Below are 21,023 nucleotides of genomic sequence, written 5' to 3'. Positions count from 1 at the left end.
AAACTGGATGAAGAAATAAAAAGATTAGGTATCAAGGAAAACATACTACACAGACAACATGTATGTGAGTTTAGTAATTTTACTCAACTGTGCAATACATTAGAGTACAGTATAGCATTACATTATTTTTGGCCATTTCATCTAATGTCAGTGTGTATTAGAATATGGGAAATAATTCATTAACAGTTCTGGAAAATTTGGCAATGTATCTGAGCTTCAACTCTAAGTTAAGGCGTTCTGACCACCGGGCTCCAGACCAACAGGATACCTCACACCAAACTCTCCTTCCTGAACAGAAGACACTTGTTGTTTGCTGGCATGTCTATCTGGAAAAGGAAACATTTAAAATCACACATTAATAAAAAGATTTAAAAAAAAAAAAACAATGTGTTGGATGCTTTAAATGAGCTGTTTACTTACTATCTTCTCCAGGAATAAACCATTTCTTTGTGCTATAGAACTGAGCATGGAGATGTCCCTGAGCCCCCACTCTGGGTTCCTGAAAGATGAAAGAATACAGCGTTTTGTATATTTTTTTACAGTCTCCACTGCATTATTTAATGTATAGATGACCAAAACATCTTTCATGATAAGACCATAACCGCTCACTTCCTATCAAATCTCCTTAAAACAGATCTAACTTCCATGAAGCTTTAAAAACATTCATAAAAGACACTTTACCTCTGCCGCAGACTGTAGTCAAAGTCAACGTTACTTTGAGGGGCGATCTGACCATTCACTGCATAGGGCTGAAGGTAACAAAAACAAATGTAAGGCTTACACGGTCACACTTTACATTTAATCATATAAAATAATGACGTGCTATGAATGTGGTGAGAACATGACTATGACAGCATGAAAATGGTTTTTCACTCACCCCATATGTCAATAGAAGACCTTGTGGCCTCAGCACTGCTCCAGCCCCTCTGAATAAACCCTAGAAAGAAGACAGTGGTGTGTTAAGCTTTACATCACAAGTTGTGGGAGTTAAGTGGCAGGACAGACAACTACTCCAGCCCTTTTTATTCTTAGTCCTATTTATAAACTGAGACAGATGTTGTAACAGGGGCAGTGCTTACACCTATAACTTCAGGAGTTAGGAGTCTAATGGGTCATACTGTATATGCACTCTGAGGGGCATGGACCCTAATTTAAGGAAACTGAACACCAGGACCCGTTAACATTTCCATTTATATTGTGCTTTCGTGGTGCATACAGTATTACCAAACAAATGTGCCATTTCTGAAACTGCAACAAATTACACCTGAAGCCTTTGGAGGTCCTGAGGTTAGGCTTAAGTTATTGGCTTAGAAAAGACAGCTCGATAAAATAAGCAATACCTCGGTACACGCAATTGGAGAAATATGGATCATGTTGATGTTGACTACCAGATCCAGGCTCTCTGGCTGGATCCCTCCCCAGTACTGATGGGGGAGAGAAGCATCTAGGTGGATGGCAGGTTTCACATTGTGCAGCTGGTAGCGAGCTCTATATGCTTCTATACTGAGAATGGAAACAAAAGACATTATTGTTAATGCCGACACCCTCCAACAAAACACGTTTTACCAGCACAGTATACCTGTCTTGCGGAAGTATGAATACCGTAAAACAAGAAATGAATCAACTGTTGATAAGGCAGAGTAGTAATATAAATTGTGACTAACTGATACATACAACCTGTACTTACCTGGCTAGAGACTGGCGGTCATATTCTGACGGCTGCCAGATTACATTCCGCAGGGCCTGAGCGAAGTGCATGACATGTTGTCCGGTACCGGAGGAGATCTCCAGAGCCTGCAGGGGTCTCCCCGTGTTCACGCTCTCCCGAAGCACCGCCAGGATGGGCTCCTTGTTCCTCTCTGCAGCGGCGGCGCTCAGCATCGTGCCAAAACCCGGGAAAAACTGCCGAGTTATGTGGTATACTCTGCGAAACCACTCCAGCAGACCCGAGTAACGTCAGCCCAGATTGAATAACTCCACACCACCCACGAATGTTTTGTTTATGGGCTGAAAATGGTTAACTTCCGGATTGCTTCACGTGACGGACGTGACATCCAATAAGAGCATAGGGCGGGCATAAGTGCTCGGCACCGTTATAAAAGAATGACAAAGCAAATATATTTTACACAGACGGGTTTATTAATTTAAAGAAAGACAGCAATCTACTTATAATAGTTTAACATTTCTGTCTGTCTAACAGGACATAAATATAAACAGCAGACATGAACAATATGTTGTGGCAAACAATAATACGTATAACAGGAATATACTGTACATAAGAGGACTGTCAGCGTGGTAAAGGTAAACATGCCTGAGTCACAACAAGTCTAAGGATATCCATCATGTCAATCAGTTATATTACATGGAATATGTGCAAAAAGAGAACCAGAATTTAAAGATAATCTCTGGATCGATTACTCATGTATACTGATGTCCTGTAAAAGCTGCAAATGTTACTACAGCAGTGTGAAAAAACTGTTTATTTACACCTTATAAAACAACTGTATACTCAGGTAGTCAGTGGAGGTAAATGCAAAAATATGAAATTGCAGTGACATAAATTGTGTGCTTCAGTTGATGTGATGAGAAGTGGCCCTGCAACTGCCTGCTTTAAAACAAAAACAATATTCACTAATGCAAAAGCTGTTTTCACGCAACTGTGAGCGGCTTGTCCTCCTCCTCCAGCCCAGCTGCATGTTCTGCATGGTGACTCTGCTCATTTTCTATGTTGTGCAGTGTTTGTGGTGTGTTCAAAGGAGACTCCTGGCTCTCAAAAGAACAGTTTTGCACCAGGGCTGGATTTAGACAGGCAAAGGTTTGGTTGTTGTCAAGGGCATGCAGACCAGCTGCAGTCGAGACCACAGAATCACTGAAGATTGTGTTTGAGAAGACAGAGTTGAAAGTGAATGAGGAGCCAAAAAGTGACTCCTGCACAGGGGATACTGGGCAATTTGAGGGAACAACTGTCGGGTCTCTGGGAGGTTTGACTGGAGGAATGGGCTCAGGCTTGCTGCTATTGGCGTCTGGTTCTGGTTGCTGCTGATCTGTTTCATCCTGATTACTGCTCTCTTCTGAAACCTGGACAGAGGGTGGGTCGGTCCTGATCGTCACCCTGCAGTCGCTGTTGACACTGGAGCGTCGGGACAATCCTTCTGCTGTGGAAATGACACTGCTGGCTCGGGGCAGACTTTTAGGCGACCTGTGCCCTTTCAGTCTCCCCTCTTTACCCACAGGGGTAGAGAAGCAGTTGAGGCAGCCAGACATTGAGGATGACTTACCCTGAACATACAGCACTGTGACAGATGAACAAATGGAGGCTTGGGTAGCTTCAGCTTTGCTGGAGCTTGATTTTGAATTAATTCCATTGATCCCTGGGTTCAGTTTGACTGTTCCTCCTGAGTCTGATGAGCGTCGTGCCACTTTCTCTTTTGAACCTCTTCGGATGTTCTTTGTACCCCTGGAGAGCCAGAAGTCTTGAGTGAACCCAGGATCTTTCTGTTTTGGTAAAAACTGCATATCTGAATTCTGACTGCTGGTTTTGAGCATGGTTGAGGCCTTCTCCTTGGCCTCCTTGTGCTGCTGCTGCAGCTTCAGCGTGTGTTGTGGAGTGGAGGTATCGCTGGGTGGCTGGTAGATGGAGCAACGAGACGGGGGATGCTGGACTGGGCTGCTGCCATTTGACCATGGCTCATTTTCGAGGCTCAGGCTGAACTCACCACTGCTCTCACTTTGGGCTCGACTCTGGACACCATTTAGCCCTGGAAAGGGAATATGATGCTTTATAAAGAGATCTACAATGCAATAATATTCTTAATTACAACAGGGGGCAGTAGAGTCTTTCTGTAGCACTTGTTGGCCCCTATGGTCTGCACACAGATTAATATGAAATAAGGTCAGGATTGCAATTTGATGGATTTACTCTAATTCCTGAGCTGGTAATACATCTGTATGCTTGCTGAATCCTCTAAACGAGTATCCTCAGGATTTTACCGTGATTTTGCTGTTCGTTGTTGTCCTCAAATCCAGATGGCACAGTGCTGTCATTTGAATCCTTGTCTGTGGGACATAAAATGAGAAATCAGTGAATGGTTATATGTGACTGACACTTCTGGGTTTTACACTTCAAAATCACGTGAGAGTGTTATCTTTGCTTTGTTTCTTCTACACTATATAGAGCGTCTAACTACTGAAAACGACATCAAACAGAACATGAATCTACCTGCCAACCAAAGCTCAGAAACATCTGGAACAGTGTCGGAGGGGTTTGTGATGATGGTCACATGGCCAGATGGTACAGTAGAGGGATGATTGTGATGGAGGATGGACAAGATGGATGCAGTGAGGGATGAGGTCAGTGGATTCTTCCTGTCCTTGTCAACATCAGCATCTGACCCTTCCAGCCACTCTGAGCTGCTTGTCCACCGCTCCTCCTCAGACAGGGCAGGGGGATACGCCAAGCTGCTCAGTGCTGCATTGTTGGACCATGAGTGGATAAAGTGGGAAGTGGATGAGGGAGGGGGAACGGACAGGTGATGAAATGCTCATGGAGATTAGGAGGTGTTTGTGTTCTGTGGCGTGGAAAGCACAGATACAGGGATGGTATGTTGTCTCTATAAACCATGAGATAGTCTAGCATTGTGGTTTTAAAATGTTTCCCTACAGTATAGCTTGCTCCTGGTAGGACAGAGCTCATGCAGCATCAGTGTCCTCCTGCAGTGCAGCATTTCTTTGACCTCTATTCACAAAATGCCCCAGATTGTCTTCATATATAGCCACGCTGCAAGAAAATGATGATGCATATGCTTAAAGCTGTGGTATCATGTCTAATCATTTTAAGCTAGTGCGGTGAAATGATGTTATGGGAAACAACCTTTCTAACAAATCGAGAGAATTCTACTCAAACTAGGGTTACTTTGCTGTTATACCATGTAATAGATGGATTCAATTGTTATTGTCAGCTTAGCAGTGAAAAGAAAGGCTACAGTCAAGGTGAGGGTAGATGCCAGACCACAGTCTTTCTTACACATGGAACGACGGAAGAGGGACTTGAATTTGTCTCTTTCCTTCATCCTGTTCTTGATACGGGGAAACATTTTCAGAGTGGCTATTTAACAGCAAGTGCAGCCACATGGGAGGTAGACAAAGGGATGGATTCAAGCAGAGAGAAGGATGTAAGGAAGGAGAAGGGTAGGAACCAAGGGAAGGAAAAGACAAGGGAAAGAAGGAAGTGAGGAAGTAAGGAAGGCATGAGTGAAGAAATACATTACCAAATGAGACAAAGGGAAGACATTGAGGACTGTTGAGGAAAGTTCACACACATCATGCATAAGAAGTACGACCTTTTTGACATGACAGAGAGACACACGCACACTCACTTCAGACACACTGAGATACCTGCGTTATTTACTTAGTCATTACACAGACTGATGGATTTTATTCACCAGAGACAGGATAACATTTATGAACTAGTAAGATCTCATTCTTTATGTGTAAAAAGTAAGTTAAAGGCTAGCTTTAAAATATTAACTTTCTCCCAGCACTTCCAGCCTTTGTTTGCTGATTTAACTCAATTATTAAAATTGAGGCTGTTTAGCCCACGCAGTGTGAAAAATGTGTATGATGGATATGACCGAACAACAAGGGTTAGATGACAACAGCACTGCAACAGTTAAATTTTTTAATCTTTAATTGAAGTTTTTGTGTTGCTTCATGTGTAGACGTAACCTCTATGGTTCAGCATTGGTGCATGTCTCTCTGTCCTTTCTGTCTGGCTGTGGGCTGGACCTTACGTGAACACACTCCTGAAGGAACTTTGTGCCCTGCTTCTGATCTTACTTCCTGGTCTGTGGCTGAAGCAGTTAGGTTTTATCAAGTCAATTGGAGATGATCTGGTGAATTAAAGAAGGTCATACTCACTGCTGTGACGTTGGGGTGAGATGGCATCACCTGCTGAGGTGGAGGCTGAGCCTCTAGAGCCATCTGAGCTGATGAAGGAACTGTTGTCATGACAGAAGAGATGTGATTCTGCAGTGCCTGAGTGTGTGGGTGTTGGTGGGCGGTCGGCCGGTCCATGCTCACGACTACTGGATTTAATCAACTTCTTTAGTTTCAGAGTGATCCAGTTTCCACGTCTGTGAAAGGGCAGATAAATGAGAGGAAAATGAAACCATAACGGAATGAGATGTAAATAACACGTACCAGGGCGCCGTAACGGACACCAGTCTGTCAATCGCCAATCACGTAGAGGAGAGCTACACGACAAATGAATGTTTAAACAAAGGATACTTAAAGCTGCAGTGTTACTACTTACAACAAACGTGTGAAAGAGGTCGTGCATAGTGATGGAATAATTATTTATATTATTAACTATTATCCAATTCTACACTCCCTCTTAGTTTTACGGGGCTGCAAGTTATAACTTTGGTTCAGTGTCACTGCTCACAGCATTTTTGAGTGTAGCAGGCACTTGTTTTTTGTGAAAAAACTCACAATAACCTGCCCAGCACCAAAAGACTTATTTCTTTCTGGACGTTGGTGGAGACGAAGAGAGGTGAAAAAAAATTAATAATCATTAAAAATCACTTTAATACCAGTTCAAAAGAGCTCCTATGACCAGTTAGCACATGGACAACAAGTCCTGCTATACAGAGATGGAGAACTATGCTTACTGTATTACACACTATAATATGAATATATCATTTTGGTAAAATTACTCTACATATGAACTGTAATGTATGCGAACTTATATGATATAACTTGAGACTCACCACTGTCAATAAACCAAGTACTACTACAGAAAGTGCTGAAAATCAAAACAAAAATTTGACCCGTCACAGTTATTTCACCATAATAATGGTGGTGAATCACTGTTACACCTCTAAACAGAGGACTTACCTGCGTGGAGGCGATGGTTCATAAAACTTGTACTGGTCCATTATCTTTTCCTCCAGCTTCTCCTTCTGCCTCCTCAAATCATTAAGCTTATCACTGGACAGAGACATGGGTAGATCATTAGTTATAACTGTGGGTCTGCTGATTACTGTGGTATATTGGTGTCATGAGTAGCATACATATCGTTCTGTTTGTTTAATGTATTAGGTCATTGGTAAATCAGTGTAACATGCTGCAGCTTCTCATGCTGTTAGACCTATTTGCTCACATGTACTGTCGCTCTTCAACGTGAAACAGATCCTTGCTCTCCATAGTCTGCTCCAGCAAGGTTCGGTTCTGTAGCATCAGGGTCTCGTTCTGGCTGAGCAGGTGGCGATTCTCTTCTTCCAAGTTGCCCTTCAACTGGCTCAGCAACTAAACAATCACATTGACAAGCAGGCACACGTGCACATGTGTAAGCATGCATAAAAAACACACACTACTGCACTATTATTAACACACACACTTAAAAAAAAAAAAAAAAAAAAATATTGCAACACTATATATAATGTCATCTTCTTGAGCCTATGTAGCCCTGACTCTAAGGAGGATTAGCCTAGAGTGTGCTGAGATTAAGATGCAATTACAAGGTACAGTTAAATTATTTAATAGACTATACCACATCAGCTCAACCTGCTGCATGTCAATACCTCACACTGATTTGTGAGCTTTGTGGAGGTGATGTCCAGCTGTTGAAACTCCTTCTTGAGCTTGGAGAAGTCAGCCTGCAGCCAGGTGTGCTCCAGCTTGGCCTCATTCAGCTGGCTCTTGAGCTGCTTGTGATCCGCTGTCAGCAGCTCGTTGTCGTTGAGAAGTTGCCGGTATGTCTGGTTCAGCCTTTAAAAAAGGTGTTTGTTGATGTTTATCAGTGCATTATTCTAAGTGTGCATTTGTGTGCACATGATCCAGTGGGTGCACGTTTGTGCCTCACCAGTCCTTCTCATCACGGAGTCTGCAACATTCAGCAGCAGTGGTCCTGTGCTGTTCTTTCTCCAGCGCCATCCTCATCTGCTCTTCCTTCAGGGCTTTGTCCAGGTCCTCTAGCTTGGTTCGCTGCTGCAACAGGCTGTTATATCTACAATACAACACCAATACACATGCAAACACACACATGAACATGAAGAGATTATCAATAATGCCTGGATTGTGACTGCCTTTCCTTTCCCTTACCTGTCCTGCAGCGTTCGATGCTCCAGCTCCAGTGTGCGATGGGCATTTTTCAAACAGCCCTGCTTGCCCATTAGAACCTCATACTCCATGGCCTGCCGCTCATGCAGAGCTGCCAGCCGCTCGTGATCTCGTAATAGCTGCTCATGAACCCCACGCAGCTCTTCACGTTCCCGTACAGCGTTGTCCCGTTCGCTCTCTGTTCCCGACTGCTGCTGCTGCAGCTGAGCATTCTGGGCCATGAGGGAGGCACTCTGTGAGTTCAAAGTGGATTTTTCCACCTAAAGAACAAAGGAAGCCTGCTGAGTACGAGTTACTGTGGCATAAATGCTTTCAGTGTGTGCTGCCTGTACGCATACTGATGCAGGGCCTTAACAGAGAAACGTATAGGACTCTAGCTGCAATACACGTATGAGTAAGTGTACCACAGAGAATAGTATGTGTCGTAATGGCACCTGCAGGTTAGCGTTATGTGTCTGCAGAGCAGTGTTGTTCTCCTGCAGTGAGGCAGCCTGCCTCTGCAGGGCAAGGATCTGAGCCTGCTGGCTGTCAGACTGACTCTCCAGCTGCTTCAGCTGGGTCTGCGTAGCTTGGCGCTCTGCCTCCAGTGTCGCATTCTGGAGAGAAGAGAGGAGGACAGAAGAGAACAGAACAGAAGAGAGGTAAGATGTTGACAATACTTTGGCAAACAGTCCAATGCTGTTCTAATTATTTTAATATCCTGACAACCAGAAATCTGTGTTCATTCAGTACATTGTTTTGGTCTCTTATTAACATATCAACAACAAAAATTAGCTTTTAAGAACCCATCATTTAAGCTTTTAAATTAGTCACTGTATAGGTCATCTTCTTTAATGAAGGTGAACCACTGACATTTCTCTCTACTTCAATGAGACGGTCTTTGAGCTTCAGCAGCTCCTTGGTGGCCTCCTGGCTTTCACGCAGCCATTCGTTCATTGTCCTGCCCGTCTCTTTTGGAGGGGTAGAGCTTGATGCTGTCAGCTCTTCCTCCTGTCTCTGTTGCAAGGCCTCATAGCTCAGCTTCACCTGTAGGGTCAGAGGGATCAAGCACTTGGATCTGTGAAGAATCACAATGCATTTTTCTGAAAATGTGACACTAACAAGCCTGCAAAGGTGAATTTTATGACATGATTTACACTCTTGAGCTCCTGGCGCAGCTGCTGGTTTAGGTTGGAGGATTCCTGCAGACGAGCCTCCAAAGCTGCTATCTTGTCCTCTTTAATCTGAAGAGATTTTTTCAGAGATGACTCTAACTCTGACTCCAGAATCTTGAATCTGCTGCACAGAGGAAAGAAGTTTTGTACCGACTGTGACACCATTACACTCTATTCTTTTTTTTTAATAATATTTCCTTCAAAGGTTAGAGGATGGGAAGTGCAAGCACTATGTCAACACCTGCTGTCTGGTGCCTCCTGTTCAGCATGGTTCAGGACCTTCATTTCCAACTCATGGGTCACCCTTTCCAGTTCATTGTCTCTCTGCTGAGTTTTCAACTTCTCACTTACCAGCTCCTAAAGATGTACATTAAATACATGTATATTAAATGTATATTAAATATATATGGATGACACTACACGGTTTATTAAGTAACATTTATGGACATGTAATGCATTTTTAGAACTGAAACATCCAGAAGCCATTTAAAGTCATTGTTAAAGAAAAGTTTTTTAATCTATGGTTCTGACAGTTTTGAGCAGGATGGCATTTAGCTGATAATGACTGAATTTTTATTTGTGGTAAAACAATGTATTCTTGGTTAAGAACCTAACATTTTGTTAATGTAGCTTTTGTTAACATAACTTTTGTTAAGCTGCAAGCCTAGTTTATCAAATGTAGCAGACCATTGCATATGTGATCGCCAACACAAATAAAATCTATCAAAGGTAAAATCTCAGGACCTATGCAAAAGATATGCACACTGCTGTTGTAAAAACAGTGCATTGTCAGTGAAACATCATTGCAGATTATTTTTTCAGTGAGCATAACCTCGACAGCACAGACCTCCTCCCCTCACCTCTCTGAGAGTGGCCAGGGTCCTCTGGTCAATAGCAGCTTGCTTGGTCAGTTCTCTGTTGTCTCCCTCCAGGCCTTTGACTCTCTCAGCAGTGTCTCTTAACCCCTCCACCTCCTTTACTACTAAACGCATCTCCCTTTCCAGGCTGGCTATGCACACATTACTGCTGTCTAAGTTGGCTTCTTGGATTTCAGCCTGAGACAGACAAAGGTAGAACAGAAGCCATGTACTCAATTTGCATGCAAGACTTCCAAACATTATCTTGGTTTTAGTTAGCAAGTGACACCTTGCCCTTTGAAATCAAGCCTGCATACCTGCTGGCGGAGTCGTCGATTCTCTTTCTCCAGATGCCTCTTTTCCCTGTCCAGGACTGCGTTTTCTTGCTCTAAGCTTTGCTTCTCTGTTTCCAGTTGTTCCAGGCGTCGTGCGGAGATCCGAAGTTCCTCTAAAGTGGCCTGCAGGCTCTGGTTCTCTGCCTCCAGCTCTTGAACCTCTGCTTCCAGGCGCTGAACTTTACGGTCTAAAGACGTGGAGGGAGGAAAAACAAGAAGAACCAGAAGAAATAAACAAATTGCTTAGTAGTAACTACATGACTGTCTCATGGAATCTTTAACATTTATTTGATCTATAGAACCTACCAGTGTTATCGAGGGAAGTCTGTAAATGTTGATTAACCGTGTCCAGGGCTTTGCACTTGGCTTCCAGCCGCTGTGTGTGCTTTGTGCCATAGGAGGAACGTGTTGGCAGACCTGTGAAGATGCTGCCATGGCAGGGACTGCTGCTCTTTGAGCCAGGGGAGCGATCACGTGATCCAGCAAAACAATGGAGCCTGTTGTGATTGTTCTCTAAGACTTCCAGCTCAGACATCAGTGCTTTGAAATGATTTCTTTCGTCCCTGTCCTCTAGTTGTCCTTTCTCCTGAATATGAAGGTCTGGATCTGTGAGCAGGATCTCACTCTGGACTCCCTCCAGCTCTTCTGAGTGGAGCTGCTGATGGCAGTTTGAATCTCCGTTCAGCATCTGCTCTGTTACTGTATAGGTTGTGCAGTTTTCAACAACCGAGCAGGAGGTTTGGTGATCTGTTGATGTGGTGCAGTTGGTGCTGCACACCACCTGGTCACACCCAAGGTGGTGACTATGTTTGGGCTGTATGCTGTTGTTCACGGAGGCAGCTCTGAGTTCCTCTATGGTCCTTACGAGACTTTGGTTCTCCTTCTCCAGCTTCAGCATCCGACTGCGGGTCCTCTCACTCACCTCTTCGCTCAGAGTCTGCTGGCCTTTACATAAACACATGACAGCAATTAACTGAAAGAGGTGAGGATGTGAGACAGACAGAATCAAAGACTTGTAAAGTTTTAAAGGTGTTATTAGGAGAGTCTGACAGATTTCATTTGTTATCCTATTAAATGTCTGTAGAACCAGTAGCAGTAGGGACATTACATTTTTAAACTCAGTGATTAGAATTTAATAATTTAATAATTTATTTCTACATGATGTACTAATCCCTGTCTTTGTTCACAGTACCCTACCATCATAACCAGCTCCTTCCATTAATTCTCCCATTACGTCATCTTACTGTATCACCAGCTGTTACCCTGAGAGTTTTCAGTGGTCTTGGAAAGTTGCTCTAACTCCCAGCCCAAGTGTTGGGACTCCTCCATGCTCCTCCGTTGAGCTAAACACAAAGCCAAATTCTCCTCCTGCAGCTCCTCAATGCGCCTCCGATCTGCCTCCCTCTCCTGAAGTCAAGGCACAAAGTATCAATAGAGGTAAGAGACCAGAATCTGTCCAGTTGCTTGAAGGACTTGACGATCATTCAGTCAAAAAGATGACATCTAATGCTGTGTTCTGGATGTTTTAAAATTAAATACAAGGCAACAGAAAGGTAGCAAAGAAGTGACTTCCTTGTGTGCGAATGTCTGACCTGTTCCATGTCATGCACCTGGGCCTTCAGCAGAAGACTGTGCTTCTCCAGTTGGTGGATTTTGTCTGAGCGCGACCTCCACCCTGCTAACTGATCTTCCAGCACCTCTTTGGTCTCCTGTAGCACCCTGTTATCCTCCTTTAGCTCCTGAAACACACACACACACACACACACATATTTCATAAGGTAATCTTCTGAACGGATTCCTCTCAGGATATACACAATAAAAGTTCATTTTTCTTGTCTATATCTCAGGAAATCTCATCTGATCATCCAATAGTCTTATGTGATCATCACTTTTGCTTTTTGCACTCTATGCCATGACAAGTGAATTTCCCCATTGTGGGATCAATAAAGTTCATCTCTCTCTCTCTCTCTCTCTCTCTAAATCATTTAAAAATCCAACAATATGATTGTTACCTCAGAGTTTTCAATGATTTTCTAAGTTTCAGACGTATGTAGTCAGAATTCATGTCTCAGAATTCACTGGTAAAAGATTTACAACTTGCCACCATCTACCTCCACTTTGGCCTTGTAGAACTCCATCTTGTGCAGTTGGTCTCTGTAGCGTCCCACCTCACTTTCCAGCTTGTCTGCCTTAATGGCTCTCTCTCTCAGGGCATCCAGCTCGTCACGGTAAGTGCGGGCTGCACGGGCGTCTACGAGCAGCTGGGAGTTCTGGTGAAGGTTCAGACAGAGGCATGATGTATATCTGTGCCTTTCTTTATTAACTAATCTGTACTATTGTCACATGTGGGAGGCTTCCATGTCCAAAATAGAATCTTCGGGTAACTTGTAGCTCAATGTGACGAAGCCACAGAAAATTATCACCCAACTCAGCAGTTCCCCTTCAGCTTTTTCTCTCTTTTTAGCTTTTGGCGTCTTTCAGCTAATCGTTTTGGTGTTACAGGCCGCCAATTAATTGTTCTGGTTCTGTCTCACAGATTTCACCAACCTCATTTTGAGGTGCAGCTGTTTTTAGCAGGCAGTACGATAGATCCAAAGTTACTGATTAGCTGCTGTATTAGCAGCTACAAGGCCAGATATTTCCCTCAGCAGTTGGTGAAAACAAAATCAGAGCTAAAAGAAGAGTAAATGTTGGATTTACATTCATCAGGTGGACTCAAACACGACTCCAGACAAATGCTCCTTGGCTACTGGATGTACAAATAAGCAGGTGTTTGCTAACATGTTCAACATGCCAACCTTATAGGTGACATTATGTCAATCTTGTGTTAGCTTGTTCTGCTGGCCCAGCGAGGCAAAAAAAAGATTAATGTTGCTTTAGTTCCCAGTGTGATTGCTGTAAAACATACTAACTTGTACAGTCAAACTAGGCCACAAAGCTTAAACAGAGTATACAAATTGAGATCTCAGACAAATCCATACAAGCTTTAGTTGTATCTCTGAGTTCAGAGGTTTAAATTTGCTGTCATTAAATGCTGCTCTGTAGCAAAGTGTGGAGTGCAATAATCTGTTTAATCTGCTGAGCGGTCAGGAGGTCACTGTGTGTCACTATCAGAAGGAGCTGAAATCTATCCTTCTCCTGTTCAAACCTCCTGTTGGATCCTCTTCAGCTCTGCCTCCACGTTCTCCAGCTCGTGTCTGCAGTCCAGCATCTGCTCACTCTTCTCCTCTCTGGTGGTGGTGGTCAGATGTGCAGTGCAGAGAGACAAGAAGGCGGGCTGGTTAGTGTGCACATCTTACTATACCTTTCTGGAATACTTTTATGTATATTTAAATACAGCAAATGATCAAATTCATGAGCAAGCACAAATACACAAATACATCTCTATCAACCCCTCCAGTCAATAAGACAATAATTTTATCAATGTATCAGTTTTATTGATAAAATGCTGAGTGGCAAATTCAGTTATTTATATTGCTTCAAACTTGCATTGCACCAAGCTACACATCCTGTTTTCAACATAAAACTCCATCAACTGCAATTTTTCTTGTGCATATGAAGGCTATGAGGGCATTCAAAAGTTCGAAGTCAAGTCATACTTGATGCATTAATTGATACTGTGTTTTCTCAGAGGCAGCAGTATGTGAGTCTAAGCATCACAACAAGAGAGCACAATACAGCGGAGAAGATGGGATGGAGACTTAGGTCTTGAGCAAATCAGGGTTAGTATTTGTGTGTGTGTGAGAGAGAGAGAGAGAGTGTGTGTGTGTATCTGTGTGTGAATGTGTGTGTGTGTATGTCTGTGTGTGCACGCGCGTGTGTGTGTTTCTGTGTGGAATCCGCTGTAATTCAGAGAGGCAATGTGGGTCAGTGGTAGTGCACAGCCATGGCATTAATGTGGGCCAAACTCCCCAGGGCATCTCTTATTCTGTAGTCTCTCTCTCTCTCTCTCTCTCTCTCTCTCTCTCTCTCTCCATCAATCACATACTGTGGGAACAGACAACTTTTACTAGTGAGCGTGTATTTTGAATCTCATGCATTTGTTATTCATCTTGGAGCAACAGTTTTCATATACATTGAGATGTTTGCTGTAAGATGCTTTAATGACTCCTGTTCTTCTGATTGCATAAGCTATATGTTAGTTCAAAAGAGGATTTTATATCATTTCCCGCTCATAGTTTCTTGTATAGCTACATTATATTTTTGATTGTTTGTAAATAAAACAAATTATGTCTTTTTTGTCTCTCCAGTTGGTACTCACAGTTCTTGTCTAAGTCGTCTGATCTTGGCCTTAGAGTCCGCCAGCTCCACTGCCAGGTGTTGCTGAGTACCTACTTGCTGCTGCTGTTGCATGCTGGGAGAGTAGCTGGTGGACTGTGGGCTGTTGGGACTATTGAGCAGGCTAATCACACCATCCTTTTCCTGCATTAGCTCTGCTATGGTCTGCAAAAAGAACACGTTACAAATTACCTTTGGCATATCACTCAACACCCAGCTTACCTCTTCATGTCTTATTATGCACACTTTGTAGCCACTTTATATCACAAGTACAAATTCATTTGAAAACACTTTTGGCTTCATACACAGCTTCAGTTAAGTTCCCAAATTCACAGTTTGAGAGAAACATGCAGTTTTAAAGTACACCTCTCAAACAATCTCAAACAACAATAAATGATGAAAGAAAGTCAGAGATACTTCGAGATGGGTGTCTCTCTGATCCAGCAGACTTCGGAGGTGCGTGGCCATGTTCCTTGCTGCGGCTTCCAGCTCTTCTAGGTGCACCTCACTGGACTCGAGCCACTGCAGATCCAGAACGTTATCCTGACTGTGGGTCAACTAGTAAACACAGGAAAAGACAATGAGGCTAGCAGGAAAAACTATCACATAATGGGTATTCTACTGTATTCTGTATTTGTCTAAGACGGAAGCACAACTATACAGACACTGGTTTTGTGTACAATAATACTGAGGCATTTCAAAGCTGATGTTATTATAAAGCCAGGTACCTCCTGAATATGTGCAGCTATGGCAGCTTTTGTGTCAAAGTCAAGCGTCTGGATCTTCTCAATGTACTCTTCTTTCTTCTCACACTGAACATAAAAATGAAAACAGATTTAGACCTTCATAGCTCATGCAGGTTGTTTCAAGTTTTCTTCCCACAAATCACTGCATCAGTTTTTACCTGGACTGCACATCCTAACAGCAGCAACAAAAGTTTTTTCATTTCGTCCAGACTTTGCTCTGTGCGGAATAAAAAAAAAAGTTCATCATCTGAAATGAAACTTATCAGATTGTAGCATTGGGGGCTATTGGCATGGATTAAAGCTGAAACGAGTACGAGCTAGTGAATTTGGGTCAGCACTTGCCAAAGCCTCACCATCACAAGCCAGCGTGGTTATCAGACTGATAGAATGCAATTGAATTAAAACTGTTTCAGAAAAAGCGAAGGCAGTCTGTCTGTGAAGAACACGAGCATTGTTTTCAGTGCTTGGCAGCTTTTTCGGAGATAAAAGAGTATCACTTGTTACAGTCATGGTACAGTTTTATTAAAACTTTAGTGCTCAATCCACATTGGATTTCCAGCCATCCATCCATCCATCCATCCATCCATCCATCTTCTTCCGCTTCATCAGGACACATTGAATTTCATATTTTTCAAACAGACCAAATCAAAATAATTTTGCTAATTAAACTTAGATATTTTCATTCAGCAATGAGCCAGAAAAGGTCTTACAAATGTCTCAATCTAAGGTAGACAACAGGAAATCAATGCAGTGTTTATTGAGTATCAAAAAACAGACCAATCAGGCTTCCAACCATTAACTGACACAGCAGCTGCAATAGAGAGGAGCAATGAGGACTACTCTGAGTTTTCCTTCAAAAGAGCTTACCACAGTAAGGGGTCCTGCCAAGCAGCAACACGTTTGGCAAAGTAATCATGATCAATTGTCTCAGATTATCCTGCAAAAAAAGAGAAGGGGGGGGGGGCAAGAGAGATGGGTCAACAAAAGGGAAGATAAGCACATTTTAGGCCAAGCTGAAACAAGGATAGAATACAACATTTCTTGAGGTTTAGCCAAAGTGGTTGAATGGGCAGGGGTGTATGAATGTACAGCACATGGCAGCTGCTTAAACACATGCATAGAAACACAGCCAACAAATGGAGAAGTCCGCTGAATGGGTGGATGAAGGAGCCAGTTTCCCTGGTGCAGTGGTGAAATGCACCAAAACTGTTGGGGGGGAAGACATCCTGGTATTAGGCTATAAGAGACTTGTGTTCATGCATGTACCACATGCATGCTGGTGTGTGTGTGTGTGTGTGTGTGGTGTAATAGTGATTGCTAATGCTGATAAGTGACCCTCCACAGTTCAGGAAACTATTACTAATTCCCATATGCATCAAAAGATACAGTTGACTGGAGTCATTTAGTCTTTGGTGTAAGTCAAACCAAGAGCACCAAGAGTCACATGGCTGCCACCATGACCCTTTAAGGAAAGTTCGACTGACTGGCCATGAATCTCCCTTCACCCACTCCTTCTCTAGCTTATGTCTGATTACTGAGTGTAGAACTGAGAGCAAGTCTGCAGTCCTCAGAAGTATTAGAAAACAATTTTAGAAAACTATTTGAGGCCCTGCAGAAGTTTTTTTTTTTTAAAAAAACCTTGCATGTTACTTTGTTTATCTTCACTGCATGTTACTTTGTTCATTTTTTACTTATATTTTTTACTTCATGCTTCACTCTAAAGATCTGTCAGTCTGGCTCTGATTACAGCTTCACTGGGGCTCTCTGCTGCGCTCTGAGCTCGCTCCTGTGCTGATTACACAGACGTGGCCATGATGGATATTTAGGGCATGCATCTTAAGAAGAACTAGTTGATCTACAGGGACACAAGTGCTACCAGCTACCTGGTTTGCGCATGTGTGACCCAGTGTGTGCGTGGTGGATGATGCAAATTGAGGCAGAGTTGAAAAATCCAAACCAAATGTTCAGATATTATAATCTGATGGAAAGCTTAGCAGAATAAGCTTGGAAGCATTATATAACATACTATACGGCTAAGAAAAAACATACTCACCAGATAAAATGTCTTGATTTGCTGAACAAGGAAGTTCAGGTTCTGGATCCTCTGACTTGCATCTCTGCTCATTTTGTTTGCACCCTGAGGTGTAGCTGAGGGGTTTCTGACAATGGGACACAACGTGAAGGCATTTTACTTGACATTTCTGCTATTTGCAAACAAACAAACTGCTGTCGGAGGAATGGAGAGGAAGCTGCAAGCTGGTACAAGTCTTGGTTCAAGGATCGCCACGAAAACATGTGTGAGGTCCCTATTCATTCCTAACTTTAGCCTGTGTGATGTCACTCCTTTCAGCTCACAAACTGGGCTGTTTTTCAAGCCAGATGGGATGGCATTAGACTTTTCGCCCAAAAGAAACCCTTTAGCTGGATTTTTGGCCTACTGTGGTCTGGGGTTGAACTGTCATACATTATAGTTTAAATGTTATCCATGAACTTTTGTTATATAGGTCAGTCTTCACCTTACTGCTCAGGAAAGGAAACCTCTTGTGTTATATTTATGCAACACCTGGGAAAATAATTGGAACAGGACAGACAGAAAGACATAATAGATGAAAAAGGGACAGAGATACCACACAGCGCATCACATATTTTAGTCTGTCTTCATCTGTGCTGTTTGTCCTGTTTCTGCACTTCCTCCTCCCTCCCATCTGTGTCCCAGTGCCGCTAAACACCAGCAACAAGGCCCTAATCCCAGAGGGTCTCCCAATCCAGGAGATTATCCCGCCTCTTTCCCTCCCCTCCCCTTCCGTCCCCTTGGCACAGCACTGTTTTGCATTTAGGGCTGGTTATTGTGACCCTCGGGGATAAGTGGGATGAATGGAGACTGTAGACTTGGGGTGGCTAGACAACATTATCCACTAGCGCATTGGGTCATCAGTTTTTTACCCTTTCTTTGCAACTCTTCAATTTCACTTTGTGCTCTTCTGTCAAGGTTCATTTCATCCCAGCAGACAGGCTGAAGTAAGATCTCACAGGAGTGTTTGACACATTGAAAACCGCCAGACGACCATAACTTAATGTTTGTTAAGGGTGAGGGTAATTCCCTCAGAACATAAGGCAGTCAAATCATAATCTGTTAAGTAGCATCTTGACAGTATATGTGATGTTCCTCCTGTCTTGGCAGATCTGGTCCTGAGAGGTGACATCTCTCAGTGTCAAACTGAATATCTGTAACTTTCATGCTAATTCTAACATTTCATTTGAGAGAACCTGCAAGTAATGAGGAAGTTGCATTTAAAGACCGCTGCAGACTACAAAGATCCTCTTTATCACTGCAGAGTGACAAAGCCAGTACTGTTTGTGCCTGGATAAGAATGTAGGCAGACGCTTGATATTGTAACAGCAGCTGCTACTGATGACATGTGGGCAAAAGACACCTAATTCTTAAAAAATACTTGATTGATCAGTTGATTACTAGTATTGTAATAATGTCTAACCACTGACATGCAAGCTTTCTCCCTTTAAACTTCACAGTTAATCATTGATAATACATGCGATATCAAGTCTGTGACAGCAAACTGTTTTAAAACAAAGGCCTCTAATCTGAATATCCATCAGAGCACCTCTCACAACCCGGACGTGAAATGTGACAAAAGAAATATAAGCTGCACGAACGAAGGTGGCATGAAGTGACTTACATTTGCATCATTATGTCATTCAGGAAGACTCCATCCAGCAATTCAGAAAAGTCTAAGTGTATGCCTCCATCCTGTGGCATGAATGTCTTCACCTACATAACAAAGAGAAAACAGGATGAGAGGTTTAATATCGCAGTGTCTGGCAGGAGAATCAGATCCTCCTACATTACTTACCCAAGTGACAAGTGGGCTCAGCATGAACTGATCCAAATAGGGCAGAAAACCTCCAATTTCCATCGTTTCCAAGGTTGTGAATAACCAGTCTCAACAGAGTATCCCAGCTGTTTCAGTCAATGACTGTATATGTGTCCCTGTTTAAAAAGAACCGTTGCATCCTCGTAACTACATTTTCTTCAGAAGCGAGCCAGTCCCGCATAAGTGCACCACTCATCTTATTTAAACTACTTGACAATTTCCTTTTGGCACTGCGGTTTATATGGTCGACTTTTTAACTCACAAGACTGCTCCTGCAACAGCTGCATGTACGAAGTCCCGCAGTTTAAACGTCGCCAAGCCGGTGCTCAGACGTATGCGCATTTTGTCCCGCAACACCACGCAAACTAACATCCTCCTTGGTCCTCTGCTGCAAAGGCATCTGCCGTCAGTCCCCACCACCAACCCCACCTCCTCCTACCAGCCTCCCTGCTCGTCACACTGAGAAAGTTAACACTGATGTCTAAGTGAGTACTGGCAATATTAAACAACCAAATGTGCTAGCTTCTTTTTCAAACTCCCACTTCAGACATTCACAGTTTGATTCACAGTTTGAAGCCACTGGAGGAGTAGTGCTAATATCTGGAATATCTTTAATCTGTTACCTTGACAACGGCAGCCCCCACCCCCTTTCACGAGACAGCAAAAGCACGCACTGCAACGTTAGTCACATAGCTGGAAGCTGTCAAGAGCCACAACACAAACTGGATAAATGAGCAACAACAACTTTAAGAACATTTCTGAATTATTTGTGTTGATTATTTCTTTTAATTGACTAGTTAAAAAAGACAAATCTCGTCAGATAAACAACTACAACCACAAAATTTCCCTTAATGTAATGAGGTTATTTATCTTCCAAGTAAATTCCCTCAGAATGATTACCTTATCATGAAACCAAATATGATTTTGAAACAAAAAAGCACCAATGCGCTAAAAATAATCAGCTCAATATAAAAGGGTTTATTTGATCCAAGATAGATAAGCATAGACGTGATATCATAAATACAAAACCCCCGAATGCATCAGGAGTAAATTGTCTGTGATGGTTCTGTAGCACCACCTTGTGTTCAAGACTTGAAGCAAATCTGTAAATCTGTCTGGTACACTTTGGCTTACTGTAAAAACCTTGTAATTGAGTTGTTCTCAATGTTATATGAAAAAAAAATCATATAAATTATGTGCATAATTGTATATTATGTCAACATTAAAATCGTATGAAGGTTGTAATGCCCAGTATTTGTTTGGTTCACTCTTTAGAAGATGAAGTTTGTGCTGCTGTTGTATTGCATTACACAGAGAGACATTTTTGTTCCGTTATTTAGTCTATTCTCATTGATTTATGTGGTGGACAAAATAATAAACTCACCTGTCAGACTAATACAGCACACACATCGTACAGGACAATACTGTTGAGCAGCCATAGAATATTTTTCATAAATATTGTTGCTATTTTTTTAAAAGAAGCCAGGTTTGAGGATTGTTTTTTTAGATTATACAGGAGGAAAGTTAATTTATAGTTAAAGTATAATCACAGTAAAATAGTTAGTACTGCTATTTCATATCAAAATAAACCCAAGTATTCAGTTTAATGTGCTGATGCGATTATTGGACTTTGACTCTGATGGGA

The 21,023-nt window shown here is 42.5% G+C and overlaps 2 protein-coding genes across 2 annotated transcripts; both read right to left on the bottom strand.

Moving 5' to 3' along the window:
* Positions 1-63: 63 nt before the first annotated feature.
* mettl26 (methyltransferase like 26) lies at positions 64-2,049 on the bottom strand. Its single transcript, XM_046405058.1, has 6 exons — positions 1,688-2,049; positions 1,341-1,503; positions 878-937; positions 682-749; positions 421-499; positions 64-326 (listed from the first exon to the last, which is right to left on the bottom strand). The coding sequence occupies exons 1-6, from the start codon at positions 1,879-1,881 to the stop codon at positions 270-272; spliced, it is 621 nt and encodes a 206-aa protein (XP_046261014.1). The 5' UTR covers positions 1,882-2,049; the 3' UTR covers positions 64-269.
* Positions 2,050-2,137: 88 nt separating this feature from the next.
* Positions 2,138-20,016, bottom strand: LOC124067584 (girdin-like). Its single transcript, XM_046405073.1, has 30 exons — positions 19,641-20,016; positions 19,358-19,494; positions 19,184-19,275; positions 17,542-17,647; positions 16,356-16,425; positions 15,647-15,705; positions 15,471-15,554; positions 15,160-15,300; positions 14,726-14,907; positions 13,613-13,694; positions 12,576-12,734; positions 12,057-12,203; positions 11,727-11,871; positions 10,771-11,409; positions 10,447-10,652; positions 10,133-10,327; positions 9,514-9,629; positions 9,255-9,396; positions 8,971-9,144; positions 8,553-8,714; positions 8,101-8,378; positions 7,862-8,005; positions 7,581-7,767; positions 7,160-7,305; positions 6,895-6,987; positions 5,917-6,131; positions 5,024-5,104; positions 4,220-4,468; positions 3,991-4,056; positions 2,138-3,758 (listed from the first exon to the last, which is right to left on the bottom strand). Exons 2-30 carry the CDS (start codon positions 19,418-19,420, stop codon positions 2,650-2,652), a joined length of 5,532 nt encoding a protein of 1,843 aa, XP_046261029.1. The 5' UTR covers positions 19,421-19,494; positions 19,641-20,016; the 3' UTR covers positions 2,138-2,649.
* Positions 20,017-21,023: the final 1,007 nt, after the last annotated feature.

The sequence above is a fragment of the Scatophagus argus genome, chromosome 2 (assembly GCF_020382885.2).
Source record: "Scatophagus argus isolate fScaArg1 chromosome 2, fScaArg1.pri, whole genome shotgun sequence".
NCBI lineage: Eukaryota > Metazoa > Chordata > Actinopteri > Scatophagidae > Scatophagus > Scatophagus argus.
Note: the sequence above shows the minus strand (reverse complement) of the source record. Positions and strands in the feature narration are given on the sequence as shown.

What these genes read in the sequence shown, in the direction of transcription:
- mettl26 (XM_046405058.1), bottom strand. Translation starts at nt 1,881, where the DNA reads ATGCTGAGCGCCGCCGCTGCAGAGAGGAACAAGGAGCCCATCCTGGCG. An exon ending in GACTACAGTCTGCGGCAGAG is followed by an intron (nt 500 to 681) that starts GTAAAGTGTCTT and finishes TTCATCTTTCAG; the next exon opens with GAACCCAGAGTGGGGGCTCA. An exon ending in GTTTATTCCTGGAGAAGATA is followed by an intron (nt 327 to 420) that starts GTAAGTAAACAG and finishes TTCCTTTTCCAG; the next exon opens with ATAGACATGCCAGCAAACAA.
- LOC124067584 (XM_046405073.1), bottom strand. Translation starts at nt 19,420, where the DNA reads ATGGAAATTGGAGGTTTTCTGCCCTATTTGGATCAGTTCATGCTGAGC. An exon ending in CAGGAGGCACCAGACAGCAG is followed by an intron (nt 9,397 to 9,513) that starts GTGTTGACATAG and finishes TCCTCTGTGCAG; the next exon opens with CAGATTCAAGATTCTGGAGT. An exon ending in GAACCATCGCCTCCACGCAG is followed by an intron (nt 6,132 to 6,894) that starts GTAAGTCCTCTG and finishes GCCCTTTCACAG; the next exon opens with ACGTGGAAACTGGATCACTC.